Source organism: Macaca nemestrina, chromosome 9, assembly GCF_043159975.1.
Source record: "Macaca nemestrina isolate mMacNem1 chromosome 9, mMacNem.hap1, whole genome shotgun sequence".
Lineage (NCBI taxonomy): Eukaryota > Metazoa > Chordata > Mammalia > Primates > Cercopithecidae > Macaca > Macaca nemestrina.
In genome coordinates, this window is record NC_092133.1 from 33250176 (window position 1) to 33261055 (window position 10880).

Consider the following 10880-nt stretch of genomic DNA (forward strand, 5'->3'; position numbering starts at 1 on the left):
AGCTCCTGCAAGAGGTGGTTAAGCTGTCTACCTGAGTTGCTCAGGTTCCGAGTTCCCATCATCCCTGGATGGGTCTAAGTCAGCTCGGGGAGAAAAAGGACACAACATTCTGAAATGTCAAAGACCTGCCTGGTTGACTCTTCTTCCCGGTTATCCCTCCCAGCCTCTATCCAACCCTTGGCTTCCCAACTCCGTATTTAAACCCCGCCCACGTTGAACCCTTCGACTTTTCTTCACTCCCGGCTTCCTCCGTCACATTTGGCCCGGCTCAGCCGCCGTGACAGGTCTTTGCGCATGTGCAGAAGGGAAACGTGAAGAAGGTGAAGATGGCGGTGGCCAGGGCCGGGGTCCTGGGAGTTCAGTGGCTGCAAAGGGCATCCCGGAACGTGGTGCCGCTGGGCGCACGGACAGGTCCGCGAGAATGGGAGAGACCTCATTGTGGGAGGGGGTGCCTGAGGTTTGGTGTATCGGGAGGGGGGATTGTGGATGCCGCGGCGGCAGACTCCGGGTAGGGAGCGGAGATGGCGTTGATATCCAGAAAATGGGGTGGAGGGTCGCGCTGATCCTGCGAAGTCCCGATCTCGGATCTCTGCAGCCCCTGTGACTTGAAGCCTTCGGAGCGGCCGGAGAGCGGGCTCGCTTCTGACCTGTTCTGTTCTGCGCTTTAGCCTCCCGCATGACCAAGGACATGTTGCCAGGGCCCTATCCTAGGACCCCAGAAGAACGGGCCGCCGCCGCCAAGAAGTATAATATGCGTGTGGAAGACTACGAGCCTTACCCGGATGAGGGCATGGGGTGAGACAGAGAGGGTCTGCTCGCACCCAAGTAGTGATGGGAGAAGGCCGGCTGGGTTGGGTGGCTTGACTGTGACCCTTTCTCCCGAACCTTCTTGTGACCTCTCAGAGTCAATGGAGTGGGTGCTTTTCTCTGTGGAGGGAGGTGGGAGGGGGTGGGTGAGCAGCTGCAGCTGAGAGGACTTCAATTTTCTCCTTGGCTCAGGCTGTTTCCTTAAATGAGGAAGCCGAGGTTTTAATGGCTCCCTCGAGGACCCCCGAATAGCAGGAACCTTCCTTGGCTCTATCCAGAGCGTGGAGTTTCATTTAGATTGAGCATCTGCTGGGCTCAGGTGCTGTCATCCAGGCATGTGACCAGGCTGGAGCTGGACTCCTATCATGAGAACCTTATTTGTAAACGAGTACTCTATATTTATGTGTATGTCTCTTTAAAAAAAAAAAAAAATTTTTTTTTCTGTTAGTGCTGTGGAAATCGTAGCAACTATTAAGCAGATTAAACAACCAGCCCCCTTACTTACTCCAGTTGATGTTATCCTATCCCTTCCACACTCTTCCGTATCTGTACCCACATGACATCCCAGTGGTTAATTATCTGAAGTGATTATCATCACCTTTATTTCCTGTCCTAACATCACTCTTTCAATCTTGGTTTCAGCAACTTCTATTCTTCTTACTATACACTCATTTTCTGTAGCATATGCCTAGTTGTCATCATTTCCTGTTTTGTTTTGTTTTTTATGTTGTGGACAAGAGCATTCTTGTTCGAAGTCAGTGTCAGATGAACCTGGATTTGTTGGGGGAAAACCCAGCTTAGCAAGAGGTCTCATGACGTATTTAAGACATGGAGATGACTGCCAGCTGGGTGGTCAAGAACACAGTTATTATGAGAAGAATGGTTTTCTAATTCGTACTCTTTTTGTTTTTATTCCAATTAGCTGGGTGACTTTGGATTCAGACTCTAAACTTTAATTTTTCATTTTCTGTCTAATGAAAATCAGAGTACAGTCATGTGTCATTTAACAACAGGGATACATTCTGAGAAATGTGTTTTTAGGTGATCTCATTGTATGAACATCAGAGAGTGTACTTACAGAAACCTAGATAGTATAGCCTGCTACACACCACAGCTTTATGGTATGGCCTATTGCTCTTAGGCCACAAACCTGTACAGCATGTTGTTGTACTAAATACTGTGGGCAGTTGTAACACAATGGTATTTGTGTATCTAAACATAGAAAAGGGACATAAAAATATGCTATAAAAGGTAAAAAATGGGCCAGGCACTGTGGCTCACACCTGTAATCCCAGCACTTTGGGAGGCCAAGGCAGGCGGATCACGAGATCAGGAGATCAAGACTAGCCTGGCCAACATGGCGAAACCCTGTCTTTACTAAAAATACAAAAATTAGCCTGGCGTGGTGGTGGGCACCTGTAATCCCAGCTACTTGGGAGGCTGAGGCAGGAGAATTGCTTGAACCCGGTAGGTAGAGGTTGCAGCGAGCTGAGATTGTGCCATTGCACTCCAGCCTGGGCGACAAGAGCAAGACTCCATCTCAAAAAAAGAAAAGAAGATAAAAAATGGTACACATTTATAGGGCAGCTTTATTATAAACTTACGGGACCCCCTTTGTATATGTGGTCTGTCGTTGACCAAAGTGTTATGTGGCAGGTGACTGTAATTGATTGCTAAATTCCCTTCTATAATATTACATGATTGTGTGACTTTTTTTCTTTTTATTGAAAGAAGTTTGGGGAAGCTGGTTTTTTGTTTTGTTTTGTTTTGTTTTTTTGAGACAGTTTCACTCTTGTTGCCTAGGCTGGAGTGCAATGGCGCGATCTCGGCTCACTGCAACCTCAACCTCTCGGGTTCAAGTGATTCTCCTGCCTCAGCCTCCTGAGTAGCTGAGATTATGGGCATCTGCCACCACACCCAGCTAATTTTTGTATTTTTAGTAAAGATGAGGTTTCGCCATGTTGACCAGTCTGGTCTTGAATTCCTGACCTTAGGTGATCTGCCCACTTCGGCCTCCCAAAGTGCTGGGATTACAGGCATGAGCCACCACACCTGGCCCTGGGAAAGCTTATATACATTAAAATATTTCAGAGCTTGCCATGAACTTTTAAATACAATTTGGACTTCTATGGTTAGTTCTGTGCTTAGTGACTAGAACTCGAGCTCTTGTCTTGAGATTTAGTTCCTTTGTCCTTAGGTGAGGCAGTTATCTCTGTCACTTGGTTTCTCATCTATAAGATGAGGAGACTCTGAATTGTCTGAGGCTGCTCACAGCCCCTTCCAGAAGTTCCTGCTGTCTCTCAGGTATGGCGACTACCCGAAGCTCCCTGACCGTTCACAGCATGAGAGGGATCCATGGTATAGCTGGGACCAACAGGACCTGAGGTTGAACTGGGGTGAACCGGTGAGAGAACCATATCTCATTTGACCTTCCTTCTCCCTTTGTCTTCTTGGAGATTCTTTAGCTCAGATGGCACTTCTTTGACCAAGTAACACTAAGCTTTTCTGCTCAAGGAAGCAAGGTTCAGTGATGTGAGATCTGAGGTTGCATGTGGCACACTGAATGGGACATCTGGGAATCATGAAACTCTGTACTGTGAAAGTTGTGCGCTTCCATGATTGAGCTGTCCCTATTCAGCAGAACCTAGAAGAACCTAGACAGAGGCCAGCATCCAATCCTGTAGGGCAGTGTGCCTCAGACCTGGTTCTCAGCATGTTGCCCCAGGGCAGTAGAATGCTTCTGTCTAACCTTGTATCAGGCTCTGATCACTGGGGACTTGCCTGCATTTTGCAGGAAGAGTAGTATGTGACAGCTATTTGTCTTTCTGTCTCAGATGCACTGGCACATAGACATGTACACCAGGAACCGTGTGGATACATCCCCCACACCTGTTTCTTGGAATGTCATGTGTATGCACCTCTTCGGTTTCCTGGCTTTCATGACATTCATGTTCTGGGTGGGGGACGTGTACCCTTCCTACCAGCCTGCGGTGAGTATCCGAGAAGTGCTCCCTTAGGCATGTTTGCTTAGCCCCATTTCCTGAGGGAGTGAAGTCTCTGGGATAGGAATCCAACCAATACCAAGCTTGGCTTCCTGGAGTCTTAGGAGATAGGAAGATAGAAGGGCCTTGACCCACTGGCCTGCCACAAGTACCAGAGCACTTCTCCACCCCTACTTCTTGGACCAGTCTTGGTGAGTAGATACACTTGAAGACTAGATGAGCAATGAGTGTATGGAAACCAGCTAGTCTCCAGAGTTGCCATTTGGGGATTATATTTATCAACAATATTTCATTAAGTGATCTTTACAGTACAGTTAAGGAATCTTGAGCTAAAATCTTACCCTTTGCTGGACATGTGAAGGGCACTTCCTGTAGTATATTGGAAGCAATTAAGTGTCCACTACAGGCATAGACTTACATTTTGGAGAATGTAAAGGATGTAGAAATGAATTATCTAGCTTTAAGGAAGGTTAGTTAAGAAAATTTAGATAAGTTACATGAGCAACATTTGAACAGATATGTGGGAATTCTGTACAATTTATGTGTATATATGTGTATAGTGAATGTATGTGATAGTATATGAGTTAGTGTCAAGGAGAAGGGCTACCTAGATGCTAACACACACACACACACACACACACACAGGCTTTGGGTGGTGGAAAGTTGGAGAAAACATTTAGGGCAAGAGAAAACAATGAAGGAGGCCAGGCATGGTGACCTGTGCATGTAATCTCGGCACATTGGGAGGCTGAAGCGGGCAGATTGCTTGAGCTCAGGAGTTCAAGACCATCCTGGGCAACATGGTGAAACCCCGTCTCTACAAAGTATACAAAAAAATTAGCCAGGCATGGTGGTGCATGCCTGTAATCCCAGCTACTTGGGAGGCTGGGGCACAGGAATCCTTTGAACTTGGGAGGCAGAGGTTGCAGTAAGCTGAAATCACACTACTGCCCTCCAGCCTGGGCAAGAGAGAAAGACTGTCTAAAAAAAAAGAAAAAAGAAAAAACAATGAAGGAAAAGGAGGGTGAATGAGTTAGCTAGAATAGAATAGATGTATAAAATGGTTCCTAAATAACCAGCTGCATTGGTTGGTTTCCTGGAGACTTGCTAAAAATCCAGATTCCCAGGCCCCGCTTCTTGGTGGTCCTAATTTAGTAGCATCGCAGTAGGGTTCTAAAAGCCATATTTTTAATAAGCTCCCAGGTAATTCTGATGTGCACCTAGATTTGGAAATCACTGTGTTAAAAAGTATTGTGAGATAAGTTGAGCAGTTAGGTTGGGCAGCTTTTATATCATTGCTAAGGGATTTGGACTTGATGGTGTAATAAAGCATTAATTTGACAAATATTTATGGAGCCTCTACTATGTACCAGGTGCAAACTGTGCTAGCGGTTGGGGATACAGTGATGACTTGGTCTGCCTCTAGGTGGCAGGGAACCATTCTGGGTTTTCGAACAGAAGAGTGACATAATGAATGCTGAGTTCTTAGGATGATTAATCTGGGAGTCGTCTCCAGGATGTATTAGAAGGAGAGAAACTGAAAGCAGGGAGGCTGCTGTGTTTGCAGTTGGCTACCCAGTGCTACCTCTGCAGAGACAATCAGTGTCCTGAAGGTAGCTGGTATGTCTGTGTGCACTGACACGAGCCTTCCTACCAAGCCCCAGGGGCTCCATGCTGGAGAATGCACGTAGGGCTAGAGTGAGCACTAACTTGACTTCAGGAGAGCAAGAAACACAGTGTAGCTCTTCCATTTTTCAGTTCTGTAAGCATATCACCCTTTTCTCCTCCCCTTGAGCTGTGTTCTCTGACAGCTGTTTGTTGGTAAAGCCAGCAGCCCCTAAAGCACGTTCCAGCCTTGTCTCCTCTGTGCTTTCCCCCACCACTGCTCCTGCACGCCTCATTTGCTGGGCCACTTTAGTGGTGGAACCATTAGAGGCTGAGTGACTTAAAGGAGATTGAGTCTGTCTCGACCCCGAGAGAGAGTGGGATGGATGGATGCATCGTCTCATTTAGAAAGCGTTGCCTCTGACTCTGACACTCTCTCTTTTCTATTTCTTTACCTCCCTCCCTCTCTTCCTCCCTTCCCCTCCTTTCCCTATTCCCTTCCCTCCCCCTTTCTCCTTCCCCCTCACAGTATAGGCACCACTTCTCTTACAATTTAGGCTTTCTCTCTGCCTTGGCCTGAGTGAGGAAGAGGATTGCTGTTCCTGCTGTCCTAGCCCAGCTGGGTCTGACTAGAGGCTACTGCCTACCCATTTACCATGCATGATTGTTAACTCAGTGGGGTGTAGCCAGGTATTGACTGAATGTATGTTCTTGCTGACCTGTGTTTTTTCCTTAGGGACCAAAGCAGTATCCTTACAATAATCTGTACCTGGAACGAGGCGGCGATCCCTCCAAAGAACCTGAGCCGGTGGTTCACTATGAGATCTGAGGAGGCTTCATGGGCTTTTGTGTCCTCTTAACTAGGACTCCCTTATTCCTAGAAATTTAATCTTAATGAAATCCCTAATAAAACTCAGTGCTGTGGTATTTGTGCCTCATTTTCCCAGGAATAGTCACTGCCCTGAGGAACCGCATCCTTTTCCCTTTTTTTCTGCTTGATGTCTGCCCTCTTCCCTGTTTTCTTATTCTGAAATTTAAAGGATAGGAGGGTGGGGTGGATGGGGGCTTAGGCACAAAATATTAATTTGTTAATTTCACTTGGGTTATGAAGGTACTTAAGGGTTTTAGCCATGTGGAGGTGTTAAGGTTCGCTCCTTTTCCCATTTATAGGGTCAAGGAAGAAATGTTCCTAACTTCCTAAGTTGAAACAAGATTTATTTCCCATAAAAAACCTTTCTAGTGTAGGTCTGGTAGCTCATGCCTATTATCCCAACACTTTGGGAGGCTGAGGCGGAAGGATTGCTTGAAGCTCAGGACTTTGAGATTAGCCTGGGCAACATGACGAGACCCCATCTCTGCAAAAAAATTTTTCAAAAAATTCGCTGGGCACAGCAGTGTGTGCCTGTGGTCCCAGCTGTGCAGGAGGATGAGGAGGGAGGATCATTTGAGCCCAGGAGGGTGCAGTGAGCCATATTTGCAACACTGCTCCAGCCTGGGCAACAGAGCAAGACCCTGTCTCGAAAAAAACCTTGGCATGGCGTGGGTGCTCAGCCTGTAATCCCAGCACTTTGGGAGGCCGAGGCGGGTGAAACACTTGAGGCCAGGAGTTGAAGACCAGCCTGACTGACATAGCAAAACCCCATCTCTACTAAGAATACAAAACACTAGCTAAGCTTGGTGGTGCATGCTTGTAATCCCAGCTACTCCGGAGGCTGAGGCAGGAGAATCGCTTGAACCCAGGAGGTGGAGGTTGTGGTGAGATGGCGCCACTGCACTCCAGCCTGGGCGGCAGAGCCAGCCAGACTGTCTCAAAAAAAATCTCCTTAATAATAGTGGTTAGTTGGAAAAAATTGTGCTCTAACGTGTTTCAAGTGTATTACAGGACTGATAAGTGTTTTTGTCCTGTCTGCCTAAGGCTGTGACTGCCTCTGATCTTATTTCTGTTTTAAGAAGAATATTCCTTATTCCAAAGCAGCTTCTGAATCATAGCTTCTTAATAAGTCGACATTACCTGTGTTTATGAATTAGAGGACAGGCAGTGAGTTACTACTGAACATGTTCACAGCTTTGATTACTTTTAATGACCCATCCATACTCCTATGACAGCCTTAGAGAAAAACTATGTTTTTCAGAGTCTATCTCGTTCATCTGTTTTTTGTTTTATTTAGAGATAGGATCTTCCTCTGTTCCCCAGGTTGAAGTGCAGTAGCACAATCATAGCTCCCTGTAACCTCAAACCCCTGGGCTTAAGGGATCCTCCTTGCTCAGCCTCCCTAGTAGGTAGGATTACTGGTATGTATGACTCCTAAGTTTCTTATTTTTTGTTAAGATGGGATCTTGCTATGTTGCCCAGGCTGGCTCAAACTCCTGGCCTCAAGCAGTCCTCTTGCCTCACCTTCCTAAAGCACTGGGAATACAGGCAGGAGCCACTGTACCCAGCCCTCATGCATCCATTTAAGTGAACCAACCCGTATTCCTTTGGGGACATTTTCTTAAGTTACAGTATATGCCAGAAAACCTGTCCCATAAAAAAGCATACATTTAATGGGACCAAAAGAAGCAAATTCTTTCAAATTAGATGTGAGTCCTAGCTGTGCAGGCAGTGAGAGACCTTTTGTGAGGTCAGGGAGTGGATACTTGTGGAATGCTATTCTTTGAAGGTCCCCACTGGCTTTTTATGTGTCTCCATTCTCTATAGCATTTGATAATCATTTCCTTAACAAACACCTGTGTGTCTAATATGTATCAAACACTGATAAGCCCTGGAGATATAAAACTGAGCAAGACAAAGTAATCGCCTTCAAATATTACATAGGAGACCAGCAGTTATAATACAAAGCAAAAATAATTCTTTATCATTACTACTATTGAGACAGGGTCTCACTCTGTTGCCCAGGCTGCAGTGTAGTGGTGTGATCACAGCTCACTGCACCTCTACCTCCCAGGCCCAAGTGGTCCTCTCATTGTAGCCTCCCAAGCAGCTGGGACCACAGGCATGCACCACCACACCTGGCTAATTTTTGTATTTTTTTGTAGAGACAGGGTTTCACCATGTTGCCCAGGCTGGTCTTAAACTTCTGGGCTCAAGCAGTCCACCTGCCTTGGCCTCCCAAAGTGTTGGGATTATGGGTGTAGACCACTATGCCAGGCCAAAAAGAATTTTTTTCTTTTTTTTTCTTTCTTTCTTTTTTTTTTTTTTTTTTTGAGACATGGTCTCACTCTGTCACCCAGGCTGGAGTGCAGTGGCATGATCTTAGCTCATTGCAACCTCTGCCTCCCAGGTTCAAGTGATTCTCGTGCCTCAGCCTCCCAAATAGCTGGGATTACAGGTGCACACCACCATGCCCAGCTAATTTTTTTTGTATTTTTTGGTAGCGATGTAGTTTGACCATATTGGCCAGGCTGGTCTTGAACTCCTGACCTCAGGTGATCTGCCCACCTCAGCTTCCCAAAGTGTTAGGATTACAGGCATGAGCCATCACTCCCAGCAAGAATTCTTAAGAGGTGTGAGCTGAGAAAGTGCACTTTTAATTTTGTTTAATCATGTCCTACCCAAAACTGACCTTAAGCTTCTGTTTCAAATTTCTTTAGGAGTATTCCATCAGTAACTCTTCTGCCTCCTCCTCTTAGATTTAGTTTTCAACCCTGTTTACTTTTCTTCGGGCTTCATTCCCTGTTGTGTCAGCTAAGAAGTTCAGGAAATACTTGAGTACTTGGTAGGAAGCATGGGCTAGGCACAGATAATGTACAGAATTACCTTGTGTCTGACTTCAAAATTGCCAAATCCACATGAAAGGGAACTGGAGTTGTGTCACGAGTTGGGTCCCATCGTGATAACTGGCCCCAATCTTTGGAGGTGTATCGGGCAGGAATGCAGAGAATTCATGCATTAAGCAGAAGTTTCTAAGATCTAAAGCTGCTTACAGAACTTTTTTTTTTGGAGATGGAGTCTCTGTCACCCAGGCTGAGGTACAGTGGCACGATCTCAGCTCACTGCAACCTCTGCCTCCAGGATTCAAGCTATTCTCACGCCTCAGCCTCCCAAGTAGCTGGGACTACAGGCGAGCACTACCATGCCTGGCTAATTTTTATATTTTTGGTAGCGAGGGAGTTTCACCATGTTGACCAGACTGGTCTCAAACTCCTGACCTTAGGTGATATGCACACCTTGGCCTCCCAAAGTGCTGAGATTACAGGTGTGATCCACAGAACATTTTTATTTGGAAGTGGCACAGTTTCTTCAACATAAAAAATACATGATTGGCTGGGTGTGGTGGTTCATGCCTGTAATCCCAGCACTTTGGGAGGCCGAGGTGGGTGGATTGCAAGGTCAGGAGATGGAGACCATCCTGGCTAACACGGTGAAACCCCGTCTCTACTAAAAATACAAAAAATTAGCTGGGCGTTGTGGTGTGCGCCTGTAGTCCCAGCTACTCGGGAGTCTGAGGTAGGAGAATCACTTGAACCTGGGAGGCGGAGGTTGGCGTGAGCCGCGATCGCGCCACTGCACACCAGCCAGGGCGATAGAGTGATAATCTGTCTCAAATAAATAAATAAAATTTTCTTAAAAATTTAAAAAGATCTTTTCAGGCCCCCTCCTCACCTGAAGTTCTCTGGCTCTATTAAAAGACCACCATAGTTTTTGTAGTCTCCCAGGCTCTAAAGACTTTATCAGTCAGGAGAGCCTGTCCAGCTCTCCTTTACAATCATCACTACTATGTTAATCCAGGCTTTCATCACCTAGTACGTGGATTGTTCTATTCGTCTCCTAATTTGAGTCCCTGCCTCCAGCTCTGCTCTCTCTAAGGGGTTCCATATTGCTAGCCTCAAAACATAATCTTTATGTTATTGCATCCCTCCCTGTAATTTTCAGTAACTCTGATCTGCAGAATTGAATTGGAACACCACAATCCGCATCCAGTCCCCGCCTGCATTCACGGTATGGAAAATTCCAGGGTGCCTATTAGCCGGTTTGGCTGCTTCCTCCTTGCTGGAGTATCACCTGTGTTCTTGCAGCTCCAGAGGATAACACCCCTCCTATGTTCCTGAAATATTTCAGGAAGCCCCTGGCCCTGTAGTCTCACCCTCCACACACTTAACAGCCCTTAATTCAACCAAATTTTGGGGCCAGTTTCTGCTGGGCTGCAGTGCAACACTCACAGCCATTTACAGCCTCGATTGCTTTTTACGTTTTCAACTAAATGGATTCCACTGAGGGCTCCTGGGGCTAGGGTCGGGTCTTGTCCCCCTTCAATACATAGATAATGAGTTAGTATTTTCCGTTTTCAGAGACTGGCCCTAGAGCCTGGCTCAAACTGCATAGACCAGAACTTACTGGTCCAGATCTGAACCCACTGCGCAATCACAGGGTAGGAGAGGGAGGTCCGGTTAAAACCTATAATCCTGTTTGTAAACGTTCTCCGTGGGTCTGTCTGGGTCTCGGGCTCGGCGCCCCTGGAGCGTGTT

At 46.4% G+C, this 10880-nt stretch overlaps 1 protein-coding gene across 1 annotated transcript; it reads left to right on the top strand.

The window, feature by feature from the left end:
• The first annotated feature begins 255 nt into the window (after nucleotides 1-255).
• LOC105478395 (NADH:ubiquinone oxidoreductase subunit B8) lies at nucleotides 256-6330 on the top strand. Its single transcript, XM_011735642.2, has 5 exons — nucleotides 256-411; nucleotides 669-795; nucleotides 3112-3211; nucleotides 3642-3797; nucleotides 6151-6330. Exons 1-5 carry the CDS (start codon nucleotides 327-329, stop codon nucleotides 6241-6243), a joined length of 561 nt encoding a protein of 186 aa, XP_011733944.1. The 5' UTR covers nucleotides 256-326; the 3' UTR covers nucleotides 6244-6330.
• Nucleotides 6331-10880: the final 4550 nt, after the last annotated feature.

Coding starts and splice junctions, on each gene's coding strand:
- LOC105478395 (XM_011735642.2), top strand. CDS start 327: ATGGCGGTGGCCAGGGCCGGGGTCCTGGGAGTTCAGTGGCTGCAAAGG. Junction 412..668: donor GCCGCTGGGCGCACGGACAG/GTCCGCGAGAAT, acceptor TCTGCGCTTTAG/CCTCCCGCATGACCAAGGAC. Junction 3,212..3,641: donor GGTTGAACTGGGGTGAACCG/GTGAGAGAACCA, acceptor TTTCTGTCTCAG/ATGCACTGGCACATAGACAT.